Here is a 27,031-nt window from a genome sequence, read left to right on the forward strand (position 1 = left end):
GTTTGGCACCTGCCTTTGGCCCAGGGTGTGATCCTGGAGACCCGGGATCGAGTCCCACGTCGGGCTCCCTGCATGGAGCCTGCTTCTCCCTCTGCCTGTGTCTCTGCCTCTCTCTCTCTCTCTCTGTGTGTGTGTGACTATCATAGATAAATAAAAATTTAAAAATAAATAAATAAATAAAATAAAATATTTCAAAAGGAAGTAATTTTATGTTAGAATTACACTGTAACAGTCCAGAAGATATAAAGGAATACTTTGAGGGATCCCTGGGTGGCGCAGCGGTTTGGTGCCTGCCTTTGGCCCAGGGCGCGATCCTGGAGACCCGGGATCGAATCCCACATCGGGCTCCCGGTGCATGGAGCCTGCTTCTCCCTCTGCCTGTGTCTCTGCCTCTCTCTCTCTCTTGCATGGAGCCTGCTTCTCCCTCTGCCTGTGTCTCTGCCTCTCTCTCTCTGTGTGTGACTATCATAAATAAATAAAAATTAAAAAAAAAAGGAATGCTTTGAGAAAATACATGTAGAACTTTAAAAGCCCCTAAATTATTCTTTAACTATTTTAAGAACTCAAAACAGGTCCATAGGTGAGCTTTTTAAATTATTAATTGGTTATATTTACTCATTTCCCTCAACAGAGCTAATACCAAGAGCAGAAACTTGAACACTGAACTCTACCAGAAGATAAACCACTTAGCTCTGTTCTCCTGAAGTTGAAATGTAATTAGTACATTACCTATAAGAAAAAGAATGTTTTCAAGACCTGATGTATGTATGAGTAGAGCTTATTAGGTAACATCTGAATTAATGGGATTTGCTATACTTTTCTAAGTAATTAATAGATTTTTTAAGTGGTTGAGAGTAATATAGCTTAAGGTATCACATGAATTTGAAATTAAACAGTTGGGCCAACAAACTTGACCAATGCCAATGTTTAAATTAAAGAAACTTCTAAAAGAGAAGTGAGTGATAATACTTATAGGAAGTACCACAGTATATTTATACTACTACCATTTTACTAGTGCCATGCACTATTCTGAAAGCTTTACAGAGTTCTAACAACAACTTTATAAGATGGGTATTATTATCATTCCCATTTCATAGATAAGGAAACTGAAGGCATAAGGGTCACACAGCTAGTAATTAGCAGGGATTAAAATCCAAGTTGTCTGGTTACATACAACAACATAAATGACTCTCAGAACATAATGTGGAATAAACAAGCCAGAAACAAAAAATATTATATAATTTCATTTTACCAAGTTCAACATCAGGCAAAACTAAAAATGTGTTAGAAGTCAGGATAGCAGTCACCTCTGGGGAGGAGAGATGGTGTGATGATCAAGGGGGATCATGAGCAGAACCTCTGAGATGCCATCTACATTCTATTTCTTGACCTTGGTGGGGTTAGAGGATATGTTCACTTTGGAATGATTTACCAAGCCATACATATGTAATTAATATACTTCACAGTAAATTTTATTTTTAAAAAGAAGCAAATAAATAAAAGTACATAGTATCAAAGTCAAACTTTATCTTTTTAAAAAACCCCAATAATCTATTTAAAATGGCCACTGGAATTAGACACTATGAACACTTCAACACTAAAACCACTATTCAGATAATATAGCAATTCAAATTTGGTGAAAATGTAATAAAACATTAACTTTAAGACTGTATTCTCTATATCACAACAAAGACCCTTCCTCTAAGCATTTCTTAAACTCATGAAAAAGTGCTTGCAAATCACACCAAATTTAAGCTCTGAAATTTAGTAATAAAGGCTGTTAGTTGCTCTGAAATTTCAACCTTAAACTATATCTTCTATATGTACAGCATAATTCTACATGGAAAATAAACTGCAAACCAATGAACACAAGCACAGAGACATTACTTACCTTTACACTAGAGATCAAATAGAAATCGTAATATACAGACACTACTGAGTATCTTACCTTTTATATCTTACTCCAGGATTTTCGTCCAGGGTAGCACACACTGTTACTATCTGCTCAGCCATTGCTTCCATAATGGCATCTTTTCCATTTGCATTACTAGGGTCTGGACTGTAACAGTAATAGAATGCATCTGGTACATCAAGAGTATAAACCTAAGTTAGGCCGAAAAAAAGGTCACACTGTCAATTTGCTGACTTAATTTAAAAAAAAATAAAAATAAAAAACACAGCTATTATTTGGGACATTAAAAAAATTACTTGCACTAACCACGCTGTTTCCTGAGGCCACTGTGTCTTTACCTCATTCAAGTCTCATTTTCTCTCTGTCCTCTTGATTTCATCCCTATTTCTTTTCTCATTCTCCTTTCCTGCTTAGTCTACCTCTCTCCGTCTTTACCTTAATCAAGTCTCATTTTCTCTCTGTCCTCTTGATTTCATCCCTATTTCTTTTCTCATTCTCCTTTCCTGCTTAGTCTACCTCTCTCCTTCAATTCTTGTTTCATATACAGATTGTACTGTTTGTTTTTCACTACCTGTGCAACAGATGAACAAATCTGAGGTAGTCAAACTAAAAAATCTAATACCTGGCACAAATACAACAAAGCCAAAATTGGTCTATATATTTGACCTACATTAAGCAACTTAATCCATTAGAGAATAACCCAGAAATTTTCCATAGTTGAGATGTTTCTTCAATTCCTCAGGTAGTCTTCATTTCCTTAAAATAGAAACATATTTCCCAAAAACACCTATTGTGTCAGACCTAGTAATTGGTCTAATCATAGATACACTGAAATCTCAAAGACACATTTATTCAACTAACAAAAGCATTTACTTATGTACAAAGAACTGGATTAGAGATTTACTATTATTGTGTTATTTGAAGAGTACAAAAGAAGCAGCTCTCTAACTGGGGTTGGGAGTTCTCCATTAAACCAATTTTTATTTTTTAAAAAATAATGATAGTAATCCCTCTTAGCCTAGGATAACGTATTGAGTGTAAAAGTAGGTATATAACAATTATCATAGGTTAACTACTAAACTATGAATAAGCTTCCTCGTGAAAGTTTCCTTTCACTGTAGGGCATTCATTTCTTTGAACGTAACACATAACCAAGAGCAGCAGCCCAAAGAGGGATGGAGATTTAGCCATAGCTAATCCACTTATGTCTGTGTTGCTCAAAGTGTTGGCTGTTGTATTAAGTGCCAAAAAAGCACTTCTCATAGTACATTATCACACAACAGTAGCTAATATTATCTGTTCAAAAATACTTACTGCCCTGGGACAACTGGGTGGGTCAATCAGTTAAGAGTCTGACTCTTGATTTAGCTCAGGTCATGAACTCAGGGTTGTGGGATCAATCCCTGAGTTGGGCTCTGCACTGGGCTCTACACCTCCTTCAGATTCTCTCTCCCTCTCCCACCCCCAACCTCTGCTCTTTCTCTCTCTTTCTATAAATAAAAAAATAAAATAAATAAATTAAATAAAATAAAATATATAATAAAATAAAATAAAATAAATAAAATAAAATAAAATAAAATAAATAAAGCTTACAGTCCTTCCCTAAAGGGCCTCTCACTCACTGAAGTTAGCGTTAGCTATCATCAATGGGAATGAGTAGAAGTGACCCATTCTACTTCCCCACAAAAGCTTTAAAGCCATTGGTGGGGGTGGGGGGGTGGGTAAGTGGAAGGAGCCATTGTGTGGCTCTACCATTTCTCTTTTACCTCTGCTACGTCCCAGACAAGGGCTGCTCCTTGAGCTTAAGACCTGGAATGAAGAGAATACAGAGCACAGCCCCAGGCAAACCACAATGGACAAAAACACAAATGAGAAACAAACTTGGTTATTGTAATATACTGAGATTTAGGAAGTTGTTACCACAGTTTAAATTAATCTAAACTGATAGTCCAATAAACCAAAGAGAATTTCAGAGCTGGTTTTCATTCTACACTCCCATTTCTTCCATTTCCTTCCTCCCCTTCTCCACTTTTCATGTCCACTATTACATGTTCCTTTAGACTATTATTACCAAATACTTTCTTCAACGTCATGATCCATAATCAGCTCCTTAAAGACTCTCCCCACCCCTACCACTTCCATCTACTTTTCTTACTAAACTATAGCTGGCTTAGCTCTATTTCTATCTAGACATCATCTAGCACCCTCTCTACTAAACTCCACCAGACTCTGTACTACCTAAGGTCCACCATCATCAGTTTCCCATACATTCTTGAATGTCTGACATCTAATTGCTTTAATGTATATGTGACAGCAGTAATTATCTTAAACTCTCTGAGAGATTTCTTTAATCTCTTTGACTCAAATTCAGGAGTGAATCAACCTCCTTCCTCTCTGTGCAACCTCTAAATGTGCTGAATGTCCAACTTTTCTTTGGAGCACTATCATAACTGATTTTAATAATCTCTCCCCAATGGTCTCCTGACTTCTACTTTTCCTTAAAAACATTAGGACCAGTCCCATGGTCTTCTGCATCAGTGCATTTTCTGCCATTATTCTTGGTGGGACCTGGAGCCTCTTACAACAGTCCCAACCTACCTATAGAGACAGATCTATCTAACATATCTTCAGCCTTTATAATGCACACTTCTGCTGCTCCCCTCTACTTTTCTGCTTCTGTATCTCTGCATTCAGGCTATTCTCACTTTCCTCTTCTTTCTCTCTTTATTACTACCTTATGAAATTCTATCCATTCTTCAAATATTTTCCCATTCTCCCAGTACAAATTAATCTCTTTTCCTTGCCTCCCCCAAAACCATTCTTCCCGTCCTTTTCAGTAACCACACCAATTCTCTGGGGGAAGCAGCCACATATCTACATATGCATAGCTAAAAGACTACATTTTTTTCCTCATACATTTATGTATACCCATGTGACTAAATTTTAGCCAACAAGATATAAAGGAAATCTATATACTTTCTTCTTTCTCTCCTTCATCCTGCTTCCCCAAATGAGGATGAAATTATTCTATAGTTACCTTGGATCATGAGGGTCATCCCTAGAATAGGCCCTTGACAACTTTGTAGAGTCAGCATACCTGCCATACATAACCCATTTCCTGACTTCTTTTATATTAGTAAGAAATAAATTTCCATTTTGTTTAAGCTATTGCAAGTAAATTTTTCTGTTCTATGCAATTAAATCTAATCCTAATTGATATCATTTTGAAAATGTTTAATTGTTTGGACTTCTTTTACAGCATTCAGGTACATGTAGGGCATATATCATACTCAGCACAACAAATCACTTTGCATCTAGCAGACAGCATCCACTGCACATGATCTTGCATAACTCAAACAGCTTAGTTGTATTTATTATCTTCACTCACAAATGAACAAAAGTTCAAAGTACTTTCACTATAATTCCTCCATAGCAGTTAAGTTTACTACATAAACCTTGTTAAGATATCAAGGAAATAAAGGCAAAAACTTCATAGGGGAAAAACAAAGCAGATAGACAGGACCTTAAGTAATCACAACATTTTGCAAAGACCAGTAAGATGATTCTCATGAGAGTCCTCTATATAGACAAAGACAAGTTATTTCCATCACCAATCAAATTGGTCAGATAGCTACACAAATCTCTCTTTCAAAAAGAGCAACTGCAGAATTTTAATGAATTCTGAGACTAAAACTATATTTACCATCTGTACAGCAGATGCTCTGGATATGCTTGTAATATTTCTCACACTACTGTTTATATCCCACGTCATTTAGGAAGCCCATTTCATCCTACACTAAACTTACATATCATATTAAAAGAAATAGGTCTTAAGGTAACCTTTGGAAACAATCTAATGTTAAATGGTTATCTTAAAATTTTACAGTTTGGATTTAATTTTTTTTTTGCCCCAAACTGCAACAGCTTAAAAGAAAAATCTCTTTTCTAGAGCCTTTCCATCTCTTAAAATACTGACCTTATGGTTCCAAACAACAGTGAATTATTCTAATTCTATGAAATGTTAGAATCCAAACATAGACAACAGAGCACAACAAAGCTGAGCAATGCACTCGCTGTGTGATTTGGGGCAGTTACTTAACTTCTCTGATTTTGCCATTTTTAAAATGAAGATGGGATTACTGTCTATTAATAGAACTATTATGAGGATTACATGAATATATTTACGGAAAACATTTAGCAAAGTGTCTGGCATAGAGAGTACTATATAGGTGTTTCCTATCACTTTTATTATTATTAATTGGAGGCTAATAACTATTCCAAAGTCAAAATGAATTTTAAAAATTCAAAATTTTTTATGTTAAAATAATCTAATAATGTTCTATAAAAAATTTATTGAAGAACATTTGTTTTGTTATTACAAATGGTCACAGAAGCTGAAAGTATTTCTTTGGAGTCATCTAACATAGACTGTGCTCAGAATCTTTGGATTTCATAATCTGGTAGTGCTGTAAAACTTGACATATACAGGACTTAGTGGCAGCCGTAAAATTTAAACTCCACTTTCATGATGTTCTATTTCAATTTATGCTCTTCTCCTTTCCTTCATCATGAGAAATGTCTACTTGTGAATTGTTCAAGATTCACTAAATACACAGTATATAAAACATCTTTAGGATATACCTTATTAACAAGTAAGTTCATAAAAGGTCATAAAGTCAAATTTTAAAATCCATTGTGAGCTAAAATTAAAAAAAAAAAAAAAAGAAGAAGTACCTGAGATTCAAGTGGAATGAAGGAAATATTTATTTCTTTACATCTTCTTATTGATTTGGAGCAAGAAGCCTTAATTTTGTTAAAGAGACTATCAGGGCAAACTGAGATGGAAAAAGAAAAATTAGAGTATTAACTCCATCTAAATTTTTATTCTTTTGAATTAATCATTTCAACATTCAAGATTTTTTCTACATAGAATTCATGACTTTTACAAAGTAATTTACTATGAGTACAGAGATAATATGTAAATATTCTTCACTTTACAGAGCAAATATATTCTAGCGAAGAGGACTGTAACAGAAATTCCATTTTCCCAATTCATAGGAACCATATCTAAGAGATTATTTCCTTAGAGAGCTGCTTATAGCAAACTAAAATTGGCAGGAAGTAAAATCAGATCCAAATCCGGGACTTAATAAACTTTTATAAGACTTTCAGAACTTCTTAGGAATTTATACTAGTTCTCTAAATTTTAATACTAAGTGCAACCACACCAAAACTAACCAAAGTATTAGTTTTCCCTTCTATGTATTACAAGAACTTCTCTGAAGATGGGAAATCCTGAGACTGATAAATTCCAGATCTTAGAGCCTGTTCCACCTCAACCTCACCTTTAATCTAGGTTGGAACATCAATCATTGGGTCCTAGTGTCATTTAACATGATGTTCTTTAGTCTCAAGATTCCTTAAGATGCTTCACACTCATTAACTTTTATCAATTCCATAAACATGAATTTCTGTATAGTAAGGCTATTTAAAGGATTAAAAAGTTATGGCATGGTATTTAAAATGCAAAGTACTACAGGTATGAGATAAATAATAACTTACAGGAAAAATATACTAGTTAAAATGATGAATCTCTAATAGCACAGACCAAGACTGCACTTAGATGAATGGCATTTTTATTTTGCAGTATAATTATGTAAGGTATAACATAAAGCAGAAGTATGTGTTTGTGGACTTCTCCGTGATTTAGTTTAGCTGCTTTCTATTTGAACATACGGTTCAGTAAGAGAAATGTGATAGATTCTCTCCATTAATATTTGCCAAACAGATGGCAATTTCTTCAGTACTCTCCCAAAGGGTCTTATTTTTGATTATATGATCAAATCCTCAATTAAAACTTTGATTTAAAAAAAATTCCTGTCAGCAGCATAAAATTTGATGGATAGCCCTCACCACCAACCCCCCACCATTGTATACCAGCAAAAATGACTAGTTCGGAATTTAATTTTCTATCACCTTAATGCAAATTAGGATAGATTATGATACCTTTAGATTCTTTTTAACCAATTAGAACAAGCAATAAAAAATCATAATATCATAACAGTATTGTAAGAAATACTCAATAAGATTTAAACAATGAAGCAATACTACAAAGCTACTTACAGTCAGTGAAGTATATATACGCTGCTTTGTATTTGTTCTCGGACTTACTTGCAAAATCGCGTAAAAAACAGTCTACAGACTTAAAGAAGGTTAGCTGTTAATACACATTTAACCAAATACTAATTTAAATATGCTATAAATATCTAAGATTATTCTTTTTTGATAAATAAAATAAAACCATAACAGTTTACTTTATAAATTGATTTTTTTAAAATGCTATGTTGTCTAGACAGTAATAGCTAAAGACCTAAGAAGCAGTAAGGTAATATGTATGAACAGAGTATTGTTTCAGCAATGAGAAGATCCAGGAATGATTCAGTGACTGGGAAGCTAAAGACCCACAGAAGACCCTGTTAGAAGGTAACAAATCAAGGAACTGAGAAGCCAACGAACATACTGGAAATGTTATCAACCTGGATAATGAAGCCATTGAGACTAGAAGAGGTGCTAAAGAGAGGAACAGTCAGCTAGGAGTAAAGTTATCAAGGGATAATGAAAGACCCAGAGGCTGGGAAATGACTTCAAGGAGGAGGAACAGCAGGTAATACAATCTAGTAGTTGTTTGTTTGTTTACTTATTATGCTAATAGTTTTAAAGATACAATGATCTGGAAGCAAAAATGAAAAACAGAAGAACATAGATTTTAATGATTTCTCCTCCATCTGTTCCTTTTTGTACTTCTGGAACTCCTAGAATCGCATGTTAGATCACATGGATCTATCTAGCAAGTCTCCATTACTTTGGTTTTTTGCTTTGAGATACTCCATTTTTATCTTCTAGGCTATTAATTCAAATTTTGATGGTGATTATCCTTTTCTGCAATTAACTGAGAGAAATCACAGTTTTGAGCTTCAAGAAATTTTTTATGTGCTATACTAGACTCTCCTTATGTGTATTATTTTTCTGTTTAGGTCGTCATCCTTCTCTCCAAGTAGCTACATTTTGTAAGATGTATATTTTCTTCATTCTTACTGAAAACTTCCTCTCTGGCAGCTTGATCCACTTAGATATGTCAACGCTTTCCTTTGTCAACTCATTGGAGGTTTGTTGTTGAGGATCCTAAAAACAGGCAGTTTCACAAAAGGAGGAAGGCAAAAAGATTTCCCCTCCTGAGGGCTATAGGTATATAAATAAACAAACCACAGGGCTTCTCTTTTTCACTAGCGGACCTTTCCCCTGGGGTTCAGAAATCTCTTACAGCCAAACTCTTTCAGAAATCTGTCATTTTACGACCTCTGGCTGGGAACACTCTGACACTGGTCTACAGATGCTCACCCAGCCACTGAGGAAGGAAGTCTCTCACTAGGTTTCTCCACTGGTGTTGCATGAGCCTAAGCCCACACTGATACTCACAGAGTTGTAGAACCCAATAGGTAATTGACTCAGGACAGAAAGAGAAGCTAGAGTTGGTTGTAGCAAAAAAAAAGGAGTCTCATTCGGGTACCTTTTTCTCTGACTCCTTTGCTGCTTTATTGAACACACAATTTTGTATCCTGCTCCTGTTACTTAACATTAAAAATAACAATTACCTAAATCATTAAAATTTCCTAGAAATCTCATTTTCAATGGCCACATAGACTTTTACATCATTATCTGTTAATGCTAAGAATTAGCATTAGGATACAAAATATCATTAAAACCCACCAGCAGCCAGGGGCGCCTGGGTGGCTCAGTGGGTTAAGTGTCTGACTCTTGGTTTTGGGACAGGTCATGATCTCACGGTCCTGAGATCAAGCCACGTTATCAGACTCTTTGCTCAGCACAGTATCTGCTCGGGTTTCTCTCTTTTTCTGCCTCTCCCTCTGCCCTTCCTTCCCATTCTCTTTTTAAAATAAAACACACACACACACACACACACACACACACACACACACCAGCAGCCAATATACAGAGCCTGAACAGTGAATAATTGGGTTTTTTTTCCCTGCTGTCTGCTAGAATCAGAAGAAAAGAAACTGGAATCTTCAACTTTAACATTCTGAGTGGGAATATGTCAAAGTATGAATTGGAAAATTCATTCTAGGGACGCCTGGGTAGCTCAGTGGTTAATGTCAGCCTTTGGCTCAGGGCGTGATCCTGGAGTCCCGGGAACGAGTCCCACATCGGGCTCCCTGTGTGGAGCCTGCTTCTCCCTCTGCCTGTGTCTCTGCCTCTCTCTCTCTCTCTGTGTCTCTCATGAATAAATAAATAAAATCTTAAAAAAAAATTCATTCTCAAATATTGTACAGAATAAAGGAATCTGGTATTTACTTCACTCTAAAAGTTTGGCTTTAAGTATGAGCCCAATCACAGATCATAAACTAAGATATACCTTTGACATAAAAAATGTATTTATATATACACTTACATGCATACATACATGTGTATATACATATACATAAATGTATGCTATAGAGAAGTCACTAAGATAAAGAATTAATCCAAGACTAGTTCTTTTATGTACATTGCTGTCCTCCAAAAAAAATATGGTTGCACAGGAAAGCACTGAGTTAACAAATTACTCAAAGAAACTCTACCATTTTATACAATTAAATTCTTTTTCATATATGGGAGAAGGGGAAGAATTCTTTCACTTATATATTCTTATTGACAAGAGTACAAATGAAACAATTTCTAACACAGAAAAACTTTCCTAAGCAAACTAGGTTGTAGCACTAATTTTCTAATTAAGAATGTATATTTGAATTTTCTATGAGAAAATGATGTCAATGGTGAATGAAAAACATATTTTTTAAAGATTCAAAATACTCACCTTTGATGTTGGAGAGATAAAATAAAGAGCTTTCATCTGTCTGACAGGTTCTCGATTCTTATAAATATTCTCCACAACTAATTAAAAAAAAGTCATTTTATATAACCAAGTATTTATACACTTGAAACAATTTTAAAATAAGCTTTACTTCTTATTTATAATAATAGGGAAACACATTTACATAACTAGGTTTAATATTTCTTTGTCTCCATTTGATATTTCAAAAAATCCCCAAAATGTAGGGACACCTAAGTGGCTCAGTCAGTTAAGCGAACAACTCTGGATTTGGGCTCAGGTCACGATCTCAGGGTCCTGAGATCAAGCCCCCCACTGTGCTCCATGCTCAGCATGGAGTTTGCTTGTCCCTTCCCTCCCCCTCTGCCACTTGTGCACTCTCTCTCTCTCTCCCTCTCTAAAATAAATAAAATCTTGGGCAGCCCGGGTGGCTCAGCAATTTAGCACTGCCTTCAGCCCAGGGTGTTATCTTGGGAGACCCAGGATGGAGTCCCACGTCAGGCTCCCTGCATGGAGCCTGCTTCTCCCTCTGCGTTGTGTCTCTGCCTCTCTCTCTCTCTCTCTCTCTGTGCGTCTCTCATGAATAAATAAAATCTTTTAAATAACTAAATACTTAAAAAAAAAAAAAAAGCCTCCCAAAAATGTATCTTCCCTAGAATTCAACTCTGGACTAAGTGTGGATCATGAGAAGAAAAAGATAAAGCAGCTATTTCACAGGACTACAAGCATAAGCGAGCAACATGCCATAAAGCAAGAAATGCTACTTGTGAGATTCAAACATACATCAGTATTTTTAAGAAAACCTGAGCATTGGGAAGATTAACTAAAAACTTTTATAATGTTTATTTTGATATTTATATTGGACTTCTTTGGTAAATAGGATGATTTATCTTCCATTCCTTCATTTATACTAGTAAAGTATAGGTTTATCATAGCTTCTACTTAGGATATCAGATAAGGTTTCCAAGGAGATACTTAATTTTATTTTTATCCCCATTCCCAACAATTGTAATTCCACTTTTTTAAAAGATTTATTTATTTGAGAGAAAGAAAGCACAGCAGGGGGAGAGGCAGGCAGAGGGAGAAAGAGAAACAGCCTCCTAACTGAGCAGGAAGCCCGACACAAAGCTCCATCCTAGGACCCTGGAATCTTGACCTGAGCAGAAGGCAGATGCTTAAATGACAGCCACTCAGATGCCCCTGTAATTTCACCCTTAAAAGATTAAGGTTAGGGGCTCCTGGGTGGCTTAGTCAGTTAAGCAACTGACTCTTGGCTTCAGCTCAGGTGGTGATCTCAGGATTGTGAGACCACCCTGTGACAGGCTTCCATGCTAAGTCGGCTTCAGATTCTCTCTCCCTTTTCCTCTACCCCTCCCCCTCATGCTCTCTCTCTCAAATAAATAAATCCTTAAAAAAAGATTAAGGTTGAGACACCTGGGTGGCTCACTAGTTGAGCGTCTGCCTTCAGTGTGATCCCAGAGTCCCTAGATCGAGTCCCATGTCGGGCACCCTGTGTGGAGCCTGCTTCTCTGCCTCTCTCTGTGTGTCTATATGAATAAATAAAATCTTTTTTAAAAAAATTTAAGGTAAAATCTGTAAACTTATTTTACTGCTTAATACTCAAAATCAAGTGCCTTACAGTCATCTTATGCTATATATCCTATTATGCTTGGTGAGTAATGTATATGTTAAAATGTGAAAACACTGTGATATGATTTAGAATACAAACTTTGAAAATATTCTTAAAAAAAAAAAGAAAAATTCTTAAACGTCTGGTTATTAATAGCAGAAAATGTCACTTCTTCAATTTCCTGAAAGATGGGTATCTAATAGATTTTTTAAAAAGATTTTTATGAGTATTCCTGTAATAGTAACAAAGGATTCATTTAATTCCCAGTCTTTTTTTTTTTTTTTTAATTTATTTGACACAGAGAGAGAAAGAGAACACAAGCAAGGGAAACAGCAGAGGGAGAGGGAGCAGGCTCCCCACAGACCAGGGAGCCCAACGTGGGGCTCAATCCCAGGACCCTGGGATCATGACCTGAGCTGAAGCCTTGATACATAACCAACTGAACCACCCAGGTGCCCTTGCCCCTGTCTATTTTTTACTATTTAACTTTTATTCTTCACTAAAGTAGTATCATACATGCATATTTTTCTCATTTATTTTTTAAAACTTCGAAAATACTACTGAATAGTTTCACAAATGACCTGAATGACCACAGAAGGTATGACCACCAAAACTGCAATGCTGAGTTTAATTGAGGGAATCTTTTTTTTTTTTTTTTTTTTTTTAATTTTATTTATTTATGATAGTCACAGAGAGAGAGAGAGGCAGAGACACAGGCAGAGGGAGAAGCAGGCTCCATGCACCGGGAGCCTGACGTGGGATTCGATCCCGGGTCTCCAGGATCGCGCCCTGGGCCAAAGGCAGGCGCCAAACCGCTGCGCCACCCAGGGATCCCTAATTGAGGGATTCTTAATTAAAGAATCAAGAGCACATGTGGGACTCAAAATGACTGTGACAAGTTCAAGTTGGTAGATATGATTATGATTAAACCAAGTAAACCAAGGTGACAGCAGAGGATATAAAGAAACAATATACTCCATGATAAACAGTCCTTATGAAATGCTTCTCAAAAAAAAAGCTTTCTTTCTAAATAAATTTAGAAAACTGAGTACTACACTTGAACCCAGGAGATCCACATACATGTTGGCATACAAAAAAAAAAAAAAAAAAAAAAAAAACTCTGGAAGTCCTAAAGAAACCTCTTTAGCTTTGTCTAATGTTACTTCCCAAACTTACATGGCAGCAGAATCTTTTCTGTAGATTCACAGAATTTTCATACACATTAGCAAACGGTTCTCATTCTACTGCAAATCAGAATGACCTCTGGAAACTTAAAAAACTTCATGGCTTAATTGGTATTACATTTGTACAACAGTTGAAAAATCAAGGTTTTAATCTTCTGATTTCTATTGGAGAGCTTTTTCCACGGAAAGGCCATAAAGACAAACTGAATATATAATCAATAGTAAGAGATTATATACTAAAGATTTTATATATAAATATCAAAATAAACATTATAAAAAATTTTAGTTAATCCTCCCCTTGTACACAATGCTCAGGTTTTCTTAAAAATACTGGTGTATGTTTGAATCTCACAAGTAGCAGTGACAGAGGGTACACATTCTACATTAGGTTGCAAAATATAAAAGAAATAATTATTTTCGACTTTGAGTCTCAGTTTCCTAGTTACCAGTGAGGGTATTTTAAAAATCTCTGAAGGGTTGTCGTGAAGATCAAATTTAAATAAATGAGTGAACGGATGAGGAATTTAAGCATGATGATAGGATTATAAATATTGTAAAATATGGGTATTATTCCTAAAACGTAACAGCAATTAATCTCATTAACACGATCCTGCCTAATGGAAGGTAACTTTTGGCAGCATAATTTTTTTCATAATGCCATTCTAAAGCTGACTTAAACTTATAATTAACTGCCTCATTTCCAGGTAATAAAGAGAAACTTAAAAAGTCAATATTATACACTTGTAAATATGTATAAAAGTTGATTTATAACATAAATCTTTCTATCCATTTAAAAGCAATACATGAAAACCACCAACATTAATAAAAACACTGAGGTATACCCAGTATGTCGACATACAAAACCTTTATCAAATATGTAAAATTTAAAATTTTAAATGACAAATTCAACAAGGCAACTAACTTATACTCTTGGTCAGAGGCTATGAATTATAATCTCAGCTGAAGAAAACTTCCAGGAGTTATTCTGAAGATTTACAGAGAAAAGAATGTCCAACATAATTATTATGGCTAGAGTTATAAAAATAATAAAACACAACCCCCTCAGAAACACAATGACTAAAATTTATTAATACTTCAAACTTTCCCAGTCACAGTAAAAAAAAGTTTTCATGATGAGTATTGGTAACACTTACCAGTTATACCCTCTGCTAGAAGATCTGTCATTTTGCAACATGATGCCAAAAGCTTAGTGGTAAATTCATCTAAAAGCATTATCTTAAAATTAACATAAATTAAGAAATAGTGTAAGTACTTGATTGTCAAGAATTCACAAGACAGAATACATTAAATCTATTCAAATATAAACCTTTTATAATGTAAAATGAAAATATCAGGACAGTAGGCAAATGATCTCAACTCACCTTTTCACTTGTAGGACCTGGAGATTTATTTTCTCAATATACATACATATAATATATATAAGTAAGCAAATAAAACATTTCCATTTTGAATCAGAGAACTTAATCATTTTTTAAAAGAACTTGTTCATTTTAAATGTATCTTGTGTTTAACATCAAATTTTCTTAAAATTATAAAATTCTATTTCTGGAATAACAAATGTTCCAGGTACTGTTCTAATCATTTGCCATGGATTAATTAATTTAATCTTTACAACCACACTATGAGGTAATACTATTCCTATTATAGAAAAAAAAAAACAAAACAGAGAGGTCAAGTAATTTACCCAAGAAGCCACAGCTATCAAGTGATGAAGTTGGGATTTGAATGCAATCAGTATACTTCCAGACTCTACATTCTTATACAAGTATAATAATAATACATTGTCCTCAATTAAAGGGCAAAATATGCAAATTCTACCTTCCATTCGCCTTCTTTCTTGCAGTCATCAAACACTGTTGCTTTTATCTCTGCAAAAAAAAAAAAAATTATTCACAAATCTTAATGAACAAATATAATAACTACTCAAAAGATCAAAAACATTGGGAAAGTATCCAATTTGAAAATCTGCTAACTTACATAAAAAGTATATATACCTGTTAAACTCAAAGTAAAAATCCAGTTATCTTTAATACCTAACATTTATTGATTTTGAGAGACAGAAAACACATGCATATCTAATTGGGGGAAGAGCAGAGGGAGAATCTCAAGCAGATTCCCTCCCCTGACCCTCAACCCTGAAGGAGGAGCCCAACTGGGGGCTGGATCCCATGACCCTGGGATCATGACCTGAGCTGAAATCAAGAGTGGGATGCTCAACTGACCACCCATACAACCCCTACCTATCTTTAAACTGTAGTATGTTTTTAAACTTTTGAGAATAAAAGTATTATAAAAAACTAATATATTTAAGTATATAAACATATCTGGAAAATATTTCTGAAACTATTATCTGATTTGCTTTTTCCTATTTTACTTAAATCCCAAGTAAACAAGAAAAAAAAAAAACTCATAGGAAAATCCCTAAATAGCCTATTGCTAAATTATATCTGATAATCAAAACTAGGTAAATACTTTTCTTTCTGGTTTACTGCATTACCATTTTCATCAATTTATATTTAGTATTAGATAAAAAAAGTTCAGTCTTGACTTATAATCAATAAATATAAACATGTTCCTTGCAATGATTTTCAAAATTCATCTATTTTTAAATTAGTTCACTGATTTACAAAAACTTTTTTCTTATGTATTAAATAATGTACATAGGCAATTCACACAAATACCTGTTGTTCTAATTTATAAAAAGACAATTCCCAGGGCACCTGAGTGGCTCAGTGGTTGAGCACCTGCCTTTGGCTCTGGTCATGGTCCTGGGGTCCTGGAATCGAGTCACACATCAAGCTCCCTGCGGGAAGCCTGCTTCTCCCTCTGCCTATGTCTCTGCCTCTCTCTCTCATGAATAAATATTTTTTAAAAATAAAAATTAAAAAATAAATAAAATGACAATCCCCCACATTTAATGTTTCATTAATTTTCAATTTTGAAAACTAATATGTAGTATATAATAGATAAAAATATAATTTAAATATAAATTATAGTAACTTCTAATTTCATTAATTCCTGGTAATGAGTGTTTACAGAATTCATTTAAACTCACCTACTTAATTTATATTTAAGTTAATGCTTGTAGAAATATACCATCAATTTTTAGCATCATATTAAAAAATGACATGGTAAAAAAAAAGACATGTTCAAGCAGAGGGTATATTTAATAAGGATTACCAATATTCATAGAAGTATGATCTGGAAGGTTTTATTGTATTTGGGAAGGATTGAAAGTGTTAAGAAATACTAGTTAAGATGCTTATATATGTTTGCTAGGGAGATTATAATGTTAAATGAGAATTATGGCAAAAGCCTAGAGAGTTTATTACTAATTTAAGCCTAAAGCACTGGTTTCTTCTACGTTAAAGGCAGAGATGAAGGATTTCTCAGGCAGAGTTTATTTTTTTTAATATATTTTTTTTAAAGATCTTATTTATTTATTCATGAGAGACACAGAGAAAGAGAGAGAGAGAGGGACAGAGACACAGGCAGAGGGAGAAGCAGGCTCCATGCAGGGAGCCTGATGTGGGACTCGACCCAGGGTCTTCAGGATCACGCCCTGGGCTGCAGGTGGCGCTAAACCGCTGCGCCACCGGGGCTGCCCTCAGGCAGAGTTTAGATACTACTATACTACTTCTCTTTCTAAGCTTGCTTTATTTTTATATAGCTCAACTGGTAGGATTTCACCAGAGGGAAATTGAGCCGTGGCCCAAAGATGAAAAGGTACAATTTTTATGGAAGAGGGAACGATTCCTTCTAAGTATAGGGTATTTGTTGCAAGGAATAGGTGACGAAGACTAAAACGTAGGTTGGAGCTAAATAGTTTAGGCATTAGGTGGTGGGGAACCATTAAAAAGCATTTTTTTTCCCTCTCTCAATATAATGAGTATTGCATTTGTTCCTTCCCTGGTCTCCTAGGTTTACCTTATAAAGACTTTATTTATTTATTCATGAGAGATGCAGAGAGAGAGAGAGAGAGAGAGGGGCAGAGACACAGACAGAGGGAGAAGCAGGCTCCATGCAGAGAGCCCGATGCAGAACTCGATCCCGGGACCCCCAGGAGTTTCCATTTTTGCCACTATAACATGGCAATGAAGATCTTTATACATATGTCTTTTTTTAAGACTTTGAGAGTGTTTGTGTGTGTAAGAGAAGGGCAAGGGCAGAGGGACAAGCAGACTCCCCACTGAGCACAGAGCTCATTGAGAGGCTCAATCCCAAAACCCCAATATCATGACCAGAGCTACAGTCAGATGCTTAACCAACTGAGCCACCCATCCTATCCATGGGCCCCTATCTTTATGTATCATTCTTTTTATTTCTGAAACACAGGTTCCCATAAATGAGACTGCTGGCACCAAAAGTTATGTCTTTTATTTTACTGTATGTCAAATGCTTTTTTTTCTCTTCCAAATGCTTTCTCAAAAAGTTTTTAACCATTCACATTCCTACCAGCAAGCTTCCCAATTATAGCATGGTATCAATCTGATGGGTCAAAGAAAAAGAACTGGTCTTAATTCACATTTCCACTAAAAAAACAATCAATTCAATGTCCTAATCTGCAAATCATGTTCACATCCTTTATTTATTATTCTGTTGAGTCATTATTTTCTCCTTATCAATTTGCAGATACTCTCGGTATATTAACCCTTTCTCTCCTATGCATGGTCAATGTTTTCTGTGAATATAATTTAGCTGGTGTCTCTACCATATAGGAATTTACAATTTTTATTTATCAAATCTTTTTCTTTTAAAATTCTTTTTTTTAATGTTTTTTAAATTTATTTATTAATGAAAGACACACAGAGAGAGAGAGAGAAACAGGCAGAGACACAGGCAGAGGGCGAAGCAGGCTCCATGCAGGGAGCCTGACGTGGGACTGGATCCGGGGATCCAACCCCAGGCTGAAGGTGGCGCTAAACCGCTAAGCAACCGGGGCTGCCCAAGTCTTTTTCTTTTAAATGAGATTTGAGTTTCGGGTTTTTTTAAAAAGTCTAACTCATGCTATCTTATATTTTCTCCACGTTTTGTTGTTTTACTTTTTCTACTTTAGATCTTTAATACACTTATGGAATTCAAATTATCTTGCCAAGTTGGACTAAGATCATGCCTAAGTAAATAAACAAGGAGCAGAGAATCATGCTAAACAAATTTCAGAGCAAAGTGCCTAAAGACACAGATGATTTGTAAAATGTCAGTAAATGGGACATCTGGGTGGCTCAACGGTTAAGCGTCTGCCTTTGGCTCAGGCCGTGATCCTGTGGGTCCCGGGATCGAGTTCTGTATCAGGCTCTCTGCATGGAGCCTGCTTCTCCCTCTGTCTGTGTCTCTGCCTCTCGCTCTCTCTCTCTCCTCTGCATCTCTCATGAATAAATATTTAAATCTTTACATCTTTAAAAAAATAAAATAAAATGTAATTAAACAATGAAAACCTAGTATTAAATATTTATAACTTAACAAAAGAGAAAACTTTTAGGAATGCAAATGGAAATAAAGAAAATATACAAAATGAAGATCTAAAAAAATGGAAACATGAATTCAAACTGAAAAAATCTTGAAAAACATGTAGTCTAAACTCCTCATTCTTTAGGCTGGGAAAGCGAAGTATAATCTGGAGTAGACACCAAATCTTCCAACGATTAGTCCAATGAGAAGAAATAATAAACCAGTCTTTAAAAGTAATGCAAATGACAAGGTGTTTGAAAAATCAAAAAGTCAAAAGTCAAAAGCACATTGGTAGGCCATAAAGAAATTTACATTCTCAGAAAACTTATACATGTTACTTAATTCTTAATTAGAAACCCAACAGATTCTGCTGACCTGTGGTGGCCCAAGTTATTTAATGAATGGTTAAGAATCTTTTTTTTTTTTTTAAAGTCAGCCGCAGACCCAGCATGGAGCACAATGTGAGGCTTGAACTCATGACCCCGAGATGAAGATCAATCAAGAGCTGAGATCAAGAGTCAGATGCTTAACTGACTGAGCCCACCCAGGCAAGAATCTTTATAAAGGTAAACCCAGGAGACCAGGGAAGGAACAAATGCAATACTCATTATATTGAGAGAGGGAAAAAAAATGCTTTTTAATGGTTCCCCATCACCTAATGCCTAAACTATTTAGCTCCAACCTACGTTTTAGTCTTCGTCACCTATTCCTTGCAACAAATACCCTATACTTAGAAGGAATCATTCCCTCTTCCATAAAAATTGTACTTTTTCATCTTTGGGCCACGGCTCAATTTCCCCGTCTGGTGAAATCCTACCACATTTCAATTGCACTTCCTTTTTGAAGTCTTCCTTGATCCAATCCCAGAGAGGAAATGATTCCTTTTTCTTCTCTTCTCCCATGAAACCGTTCTGCACTGCTAATATACCAAGTGCTACTTGTGTAACATCACCCCCCACTACACTGTAAATTCCAGGAAGTCAAGGTATATGCACCCAAATCAATCTGCAGCATAGAGTACCCAATTAATACTGGCTTAAGTAAATACAGGACTGTGCAAATATCCAAAAATTAAAAGAATAATATTTTGCTCAACAAGATAAACTTAAAATAAGCAGAATGAAAAAATACATAAAAATAATTGATTGAAACAAAAAAATATTTTACATATGCTTATATTTGCATGGAAAACTTGTAGAAGAATTTGTGAGAAACCGGAGTGGTTGTGTCTGGAGAAGGAGGCTGGGAGAATATATCAAAATTTCTTGCTACATCAAGGTATTTAAAGACACCTGAAAATGTTAATAGCAAAGATTATGAAATAGCATGGAAAATGCCACATCAGTATTAGGTTTAAAAAAAAAAAAAAAGGAAGCCATAGAATGACAAAAAATAAAAAATATATGTGTAGCTATATAAGGACTAAAAGGAAAACTTAAAATATGGTCTGATTACTTTTATTTGTAATTTTTCTAAATGAACTTTCTCTTAATATTTCCTATAAAATATATGCTATGAATCACAGACATCAGACTACTATTTACAGACAACAAAATAAGACTGTGTTAAGGAAAAAATGCCACAGGTGGCCTGAGATTGCTCTGTGGTAGATTTAATTACTCTTGTTTTGTTGCTTTACTTTTTAAATAAATTTCATCAAAAAATTTTTTTAGAGATTTTATTTATTTATTCATGAGAGACAGAGAGAAGCAGACACATAGGAAGCGGGAGGAGAAGCAGGCTCCATGCAGAGAACCCAATATGGGGGACTTGATCCTGGGACTCTGGGATCATGCCGTGAGCCACAGGCAGACAGACGCTCAACTGATGAGCCACCCAGGCATCCCAGCTTCATCAAATTTTTATTTAAAATCTTATATCAATGATATTTTTGCTACTGCTTTTCTGTAGCAGAAAGTGGCAAATAAGCAATACCAAACACTAGAAACTTTCATTGATTTTAAGTATGGAAATTAGCTTTATTAATACAGCCTTTCCACTCAAAATATTAAAGCTTTTTTAAATTTTATTTTTAAAGATTTTTATTTATTCACGAGGGACAGAGAAGAAGCAGAGACACAGGCAGAGGGAGAAGCAGGCTCCCTGCGAGGAGCCCAACGTGGAACTCAATCTCCAGACCCCCGGAATCACGCCCTGAGCTGAAGGCAGCCGCTCAACCGCTGAGCCACCCAGGGATCCCTAAAGATTTTTTTTTAAAAAAGTGTTTTTAAGACAGTCCTTAAAGGCTGATCTCTTCTCATGTTTTAGGTCTCAGATCAAGTGTCATCTGCTCAGAGAAACTTTTCCTGATCCATCTAGTTAAAGCAGCCCCTGCCCATATATATATATCACAAACTGAAATATTTTTTGTTTACATATTTGTCTTCTATTATTCCCTAGACACAATAGTGGACACACAATAGTGGACCCAACTTTGAGAAGCCTATCAAGAGACATTAGGCAGTAGTGAGAAGTGTCATTTGAGAAGGATAAACCAAATGCTACAGAAATGTAAGAGGCTGGGTTAAAATAAGAAGCCACTGTGGAGATAGTAGCCCCATTTGAGCCAAGACTTGAAGGCTAGCTAAAATTTGGACAGGTAAAGAACAGGTATAGGGGGAGCATTCTACACAAAAACTGTCATAAAGATGTAGAGGTAGAAGATTTCAAGAATAAACAGTATAGACTAGTTGAACATCAAGATTATACAAGGAAAAGGTAGAAAATAAGCAGACTATTTGAAATGATCTCTAGACAACTGGAGGGGTCTCTCTCTACAGGTCTTCAAGCAAATAACATGATCATAGCACCTCACTGTTACAAGAAAATTATTCTGGCAACTATTAGTCACATAGACTGGAGTGAGAAAGAACAAGCACTTAGAGGCTTAGTTAGGAGACTACTGCCAACAGACTGGGCATAAGATAAGGCTCTGAACTAAGGTTTACATTAAACATTACAGAAAATCACAGACATATAACACATTAAACCCTGCAGCCAGAAAGAGCTGGGTATGAATACTAAATCAATCAATCAATCTATCTATCTTTCTTTCTTTCTTTCTCTCTCTTTCTTTCTCCTTCTCTCTTTCTTTCTTTCTTTATTTTATTTATGGGACACAGGCAGAGGGAGAAGCAGGCTCTGTGCAGGGAGCCTGATGCAGGACTCGATCCTCGGACCCCAGGATCACGACCTAAACCAAAGGCAAGCGCTCAACCGCTGAGGCAAGCAGGGTCCCTAAGTCTATATTTAATACTGTTATCAGGTTTCTTAGAAAAAGCTTTATTGAGATATAATTTGCATACCATATAATTCACCCAAAGTGTATGATTACATGGATTTCAGTATATTCAGAGTTGTGCATCCACCACCATAATCAAGTTTGGAACATTTTCATTACTCCAAAAGGAAACCATCCCCTTAACCATTATCCCCGAGTCTCCCCATTTTCTCCACGCCCCCCAGAGGTACACAACTGTTAATCTACTGTCTCTCTATATATGTCACTTCTGGATATTTAATGTAAATGGAGTCACACAACATGCGGTTGTGAATGGCTTCTTCCATTTGGCCCAACTTTTTCAAGGTTCATCAATATTGCAGCTTTTATCAGCACTTCATTCCTTTTTATTGCTTGATAGTCCACTGTAGGGACATACTGCCTGTTATTTACCTATTCATCAATCCATGGGTATTTGGATTATTTGATTTTTTGGCTCTTAAGAATAATACAGCTATTATAATAGCTGTATCAGTTTTAACATCTATGAAATAAAGGTAGTAATTTCTACCAAATTTTAATAGATATAAAGAATAATGCCCGGCACAGAATAAATATTCAAGAAATATTAGTTTCCTTCTTCCTACATTTTGGGTAAATTGAAGGTTAAGTTATTTAGCTCTCTACCATGACTTAACTGCACTATCCCCACTCTAGCAAAACCTTTCCCCAGTCAACTGTAGGATTCTCCTACCTCTTAGGAGATTCCTCCATCGTTTCCTCCAGACTCTGGTATCTCTTGCGAACAGAACTGAGTCCCTCTTCTCTCTCTACTTCCTATACGCTGAATGAATGTCATCTTGTGTTTTAGTTATGTTTCTATTTATACAAAGATTCAAAGACCTATTTTTTAAGCCTGACATCTCTTTCCTTCCTTTCAGTATCCCATCTTATCTTACACTTCATCTGACATCCTGGTGCTACGCCAAGTTAACAGCACGGACGGAAATTTTTTTGTCTCTAAGCTCTCCCTCTTGCCCAGTTTCCACACTAGCAAAACTGAAGTTACTATCGTTACCCTTTTTTCCTGATAAATGCTGATGTTAAGGACCACACAGATCTCGGAAATTATTTATACAATGCAATTCACTACCCATGTTCATATAAATGTACTTACGCTGTAATTGAAAAATACTACCGAATCTTAAAAGTCACCCATGCAAACCTGAAAACACAGAATGCCAACCTTATAATTTTCAAGTTTTAAAAAGATGTTATTGTAATGTATTCTCCCCCTTCTATTTATACAGTCGTTTTTAGTATCCAGTTACGTTCAGCAACAGGCCAGTTACTGATTTGGAGTTTTAATTTTACACAAGAAGCTCCCAGGATTTTGTTAACTCGTCATTTCTACCCTTCGCTCAACAAGTCGGAGTCAGAAATACTAATTAGGTGTCAACTCCCTGTTCCACGGCTAGGCCATAATTAATTTGAACGCAGCGAGCCAAACAACGATGGTTCTTCCTGCTTGGTGGTTGCTGCCCCTGTCACCCAGCACAGCGAGCTCTGCAGCGAGTTTTACGAACTCGCGGAGGAGGAGGGCGGCACGTCCGGCACCGCCAAGCAGCAGCTCAGTCCCCACAGCAGGGAGGCCCGCAGCGCGGCGGGGACCGGGCCCCGACATCTGACCGCTCAAGTGGGTCTTTCTCAAGGACCCTCTGGAGAGTGGGCTCCTCTCGTTTTGTTTCTCTTCGAGGGGACACTGAAAAGCGCAGTGATAAAACCCTGCTTGGTACCGAAACGAAGCAGCACAATAAGCAGTGCCTGGAAACCCGGGGGGCGGCGACGGGCGAGCCGCGGCCACACGCCGCACAGACGGCGCCGGGGGACGGACATCGCCGCCGGGCCCGACGGGGCCGCTGACCCGGGCGCCGCCTCCAGGCCAGAGCCGGGCCGGGGCGAGGGGTGCCCGCGAGAGCCAGGAGGCCGCAAGTCCCCGGGCTGGCAGGGGCCCCAAAGCAACAAGTGCCCGCGCGGCTGCCCGAGCGGCCCGGGGCAGGAAAGCTTGGCCTTCCCTCTCAGCCCCCGCCCCACCGCACTCACTCTGCCACACGACGCTCTTCAGCCCCCGCTCCGTCGCCGGCGGCGCCATCTTCCCAACACCGCCGAGGCGCAGCCACTGGAGCCGGCCAAGCTCGGCGGCCCCGCCCCCGCCGCGTGACGTCACGCGCGGCCGCCCGCGGATTCCCGCCCACTTCCGGGCGGAGGCTGCGCAGTGCGGGCGGGTCGGCCGGGCAGTCGTGCGCCCCCCGGCGGGGGCTCTGTCCGCGGAAGGCCCCGGACCTGGGGGACCCAGCAGCGGCGCGTGCGGGTCAGGTGGGGAGCGCGACGTCCGACGCTCGGCGTCCACGCTCGCCGTCCTGGAGAAGGACGTCCCTGTCGCGAAGCCGTTCGCAGCGCGCGGCCCTGGGGGCGCGCTCAGCTACCCGCTAGGAAAGGTGTCCCGCGGAGGTTGGTGTCGCTCCGTTTTCAGGACACAGTGATTGTGTACGGCTCTGAGGCCCCCTCCAGGGCGCTCCTATGAATGAGAGACCCGCTTGCGAGGCCCCTTAAGCCTCGTTTGAGGCCTTTCCCGGCCGACGGTAGTCGGAAGTTGGTCGGAAAAGCGAAGGCCTTAATGAAGACCTCGCCGTACAGGAGCCCGCAGTACGGCGGCTGTGTCCTCAACAAGCAAAAGTTGACGTACGAAATTGTGTGGGAGAGGTTAGCAATGCCTTAGGGGTCCAAAGAAGGGATTGCTAAAGAAAGACGAAGGAATTATTGCTAAGAGCCTCTTCACAAAGGAGCTGATTTGTGCTCAGACTTAGAAATTTGGGGCAGAAAACTACTTCCTGAGAGGAATCTTTTGAGGCGAAATCAGTTAATCACAAAATAGGGGCGCCCGGGTGGCTCCGCGGTTGAGCGTCTGCCTGCGGCTCAGGTCATGACCCCCGAGACCGAGGATCGAGTCCTGCGTCGGGCTCCCAGCGCGGAGCCTGCTTCTCCCTCTGCCTGCGTCTCCGCCTCTCTCTGTGTGTCTCTCCTGAGTAAATAAAATCTTAAAAAAGGAAAGACTTTCCTGCAGATTGCAAAGAACCAATGATCTTAATAAGTGGAAGTGGTTAGTTACTATACTAGTAATGATAGTGGCTAATATTTACGGAGTGCTTTAAGGTGAGTGGATTATCTCACGGATCCTCCTTAAAGACAAGGAATCTGAAACTTGCCCAGGAGGCCGCGCTTGCGGTGGAATGCGGACTGTGTCTAAGCTACACAGAAAGCAATAGAGTATCCTGTCTATGGGATAATTTACAATATATGCTCTGTAGGAGAGAAAAGGAGAATGAAGAATAAAAGCAGCCATAAAATGGGTTCGAGCACAACCTGTGGCATTAATGGCTTTCCCATTCATGGCTTGTATGGGAATGGAAGCCAGAGCCCTGGCCTCTTTTAAACTTGCTTTAAATGGACTCAGCTGTTCAGGATCTTAAATGAACACATTATTTCCCTCTCCCTTTTCAATTTAAAATCAGATTCTGCTTAGTAGAGGAGGTGGAGCCCCAAGCCCTAAGAAAAAGGCGTGACAGTGCACTCACCCTTCTAAAATGGAGCTCCTTGCCCTAGAGAGGCAAACCGAGGCAGAAGAGGGAGGTGGGTGAAGTGCCTCCATCTCCTACCTTGAGGAGAATGACCAGGTGCCCGGGAATGACACAGAAACTCCCTCTGGGGCTGAAAGTTTGACTTGGATCATGTCGGGTGCAGCTGTGGCTCACGCTCCTGAAGGCTGGGTTACCAGGGAGCAGTGTGTTCTAATGGAACAAATGTGTGCCTTAGCTGCACAAAGATACAGGTCCACAGCACAAGATGCTGTCTCTGCCTTTTAGAAGCATGTGACTTCAAACACCTGTTTCATTGCGTTTGTGTGTTAAATAAGATAAAACCTCACATGGCCCAAGATGAAAATTCTTATTGCCATTTTACAGATGTGAAAACTGAGACTCAGAAGCGAAATAAACCACTTAAGACCTCAGAATGACCCCAAGACCATTGCCCTTTCTGTTGTACCATACTGCATACCCTCCCTTGCTCCCTTAGTTTCGTATAACCTCCCTGAGCTGTCTCTCCACCTCTTCTAGTCTGTTTGCCTGGGCAAATTGGACAAGGAATTTGAGTCCCCTGAACATGAGAGGACAGAATAGAAGGTCAAATCCAATAACACTGGTCAGAGGCAAAACACCTGCTTTGCGGGGAGGGGCGGGGGAATTAAAAAAAAAAAAAGAAAAATAATCAAAATAACTAAGAGCTGAATGTAAAAGCTCTTGAGTTAGGGCAAATCACTCACCATCTTATTCCCAGGCCTTCTTCATTAGTAATGATGACTTAATCATGATAATCCAGATAAATATCCTCCATAAAAGTATCATGGATTAGTAGTTCTCATCAATGCTGCACGTTGACTTGGCTATGCAAACATGAGTGGGGTACTTGACCTTTCTGAGTCTCATTTTCTTTATCAGTATAAAAGAGTAATATTTTAAAAAAATAAATAAATAAAAAAGAGTAATATTATCTAGCTCATAGAGTTGTTCTGAGAATGAACTGAGTATGTGGGAAGCACCTAGAATAGAAGCACATTTCATGTGCTACATCCATATTTTAGTTTTAGTGTGGACCACCTTGTCTTCTG

General features: G+C 37.7%; 1 protein-coding gene and 1 long non-coding RNA gene across 9 annotated transcripts in view; one reads left to right on the forward strand and one right to left on the reverse strand.

The window, feature by feature from the left end:
• The window catches only part of STXBP3 (syntaxin binding protein 3), a 50,266-nt gene extending 25,737 nt beyond the window's left edge, over positions 1–24,529 (reverse strand). For both annotated transcript variants that reach the window (XM_038541134.1, XM_038541133.1), the window contains exons 1-7: positions 24,409–24,529; positions 15,456–15,505; positions 14,771–14,852; positions 10,788–10,864; positions 8,036–8,114; positions 6,647–6,747; positions 1,949–2,103 (exon numbers count right to left, since the gene is read on the reverse strand). In XM_038541134.1, coding sequence (XP_038397062.1) covers positions 1,949–2,103; positions 6,647–6,747; positions 8,036–8,114; positions 10,788–10,864; positions 14,771–14,852; positions 15,456–15,505; positions 24,409–24,457 — 593 coding nt within the window. In that variant the 5' untranslated portion in view covers positions 24,458–24,529. The remainder of the gene's footprint in view (positions 1–1,948; positions 2,104–6,646; positions 6,748–8,035; positions 8,115–10,787; positions 10,865–14,770; positions 14,853–15,455; positions 15,506–24,408) is intronic.
• Positions 24,530–24,596: 67 nt separating this feature from the next.
• Positions 24,597–27,031, forward strand: part of LOC111096355 — a 43,546-nt gene continuing 41,111 nt past the window's right edge. For 4 of the 7 annotated variants that reach the window (XR_005361054.1, XR_005361058.1, XR_005361059.1 and 1 more), the window contains exon 1: positions 24,597–24,816. This is a non-coding gene — a long non-coding RNA (uncharacterized LOC111096355). The other 3 variants (XR_005361055.1, XR_005361056.1, XR_005361057.1) reach the window with 2 other exon arrangements.

Source organism: Canis lupus, chromosome 6, assembly GCF_011100685.1.
Source record: "Canis lupus familiaris isolate Mischka breed German Shepherd chromosome 6, alternate assembly UU_Cfam_GSD_1.0, whole genome shotgun sequence".
Taxonomy (NCBI): domain Eukaryota; kingdom Metazoa; phylum Chordata; class Mammalia; order Carnivora; family Canidae; genus Canis; species Canis lupus.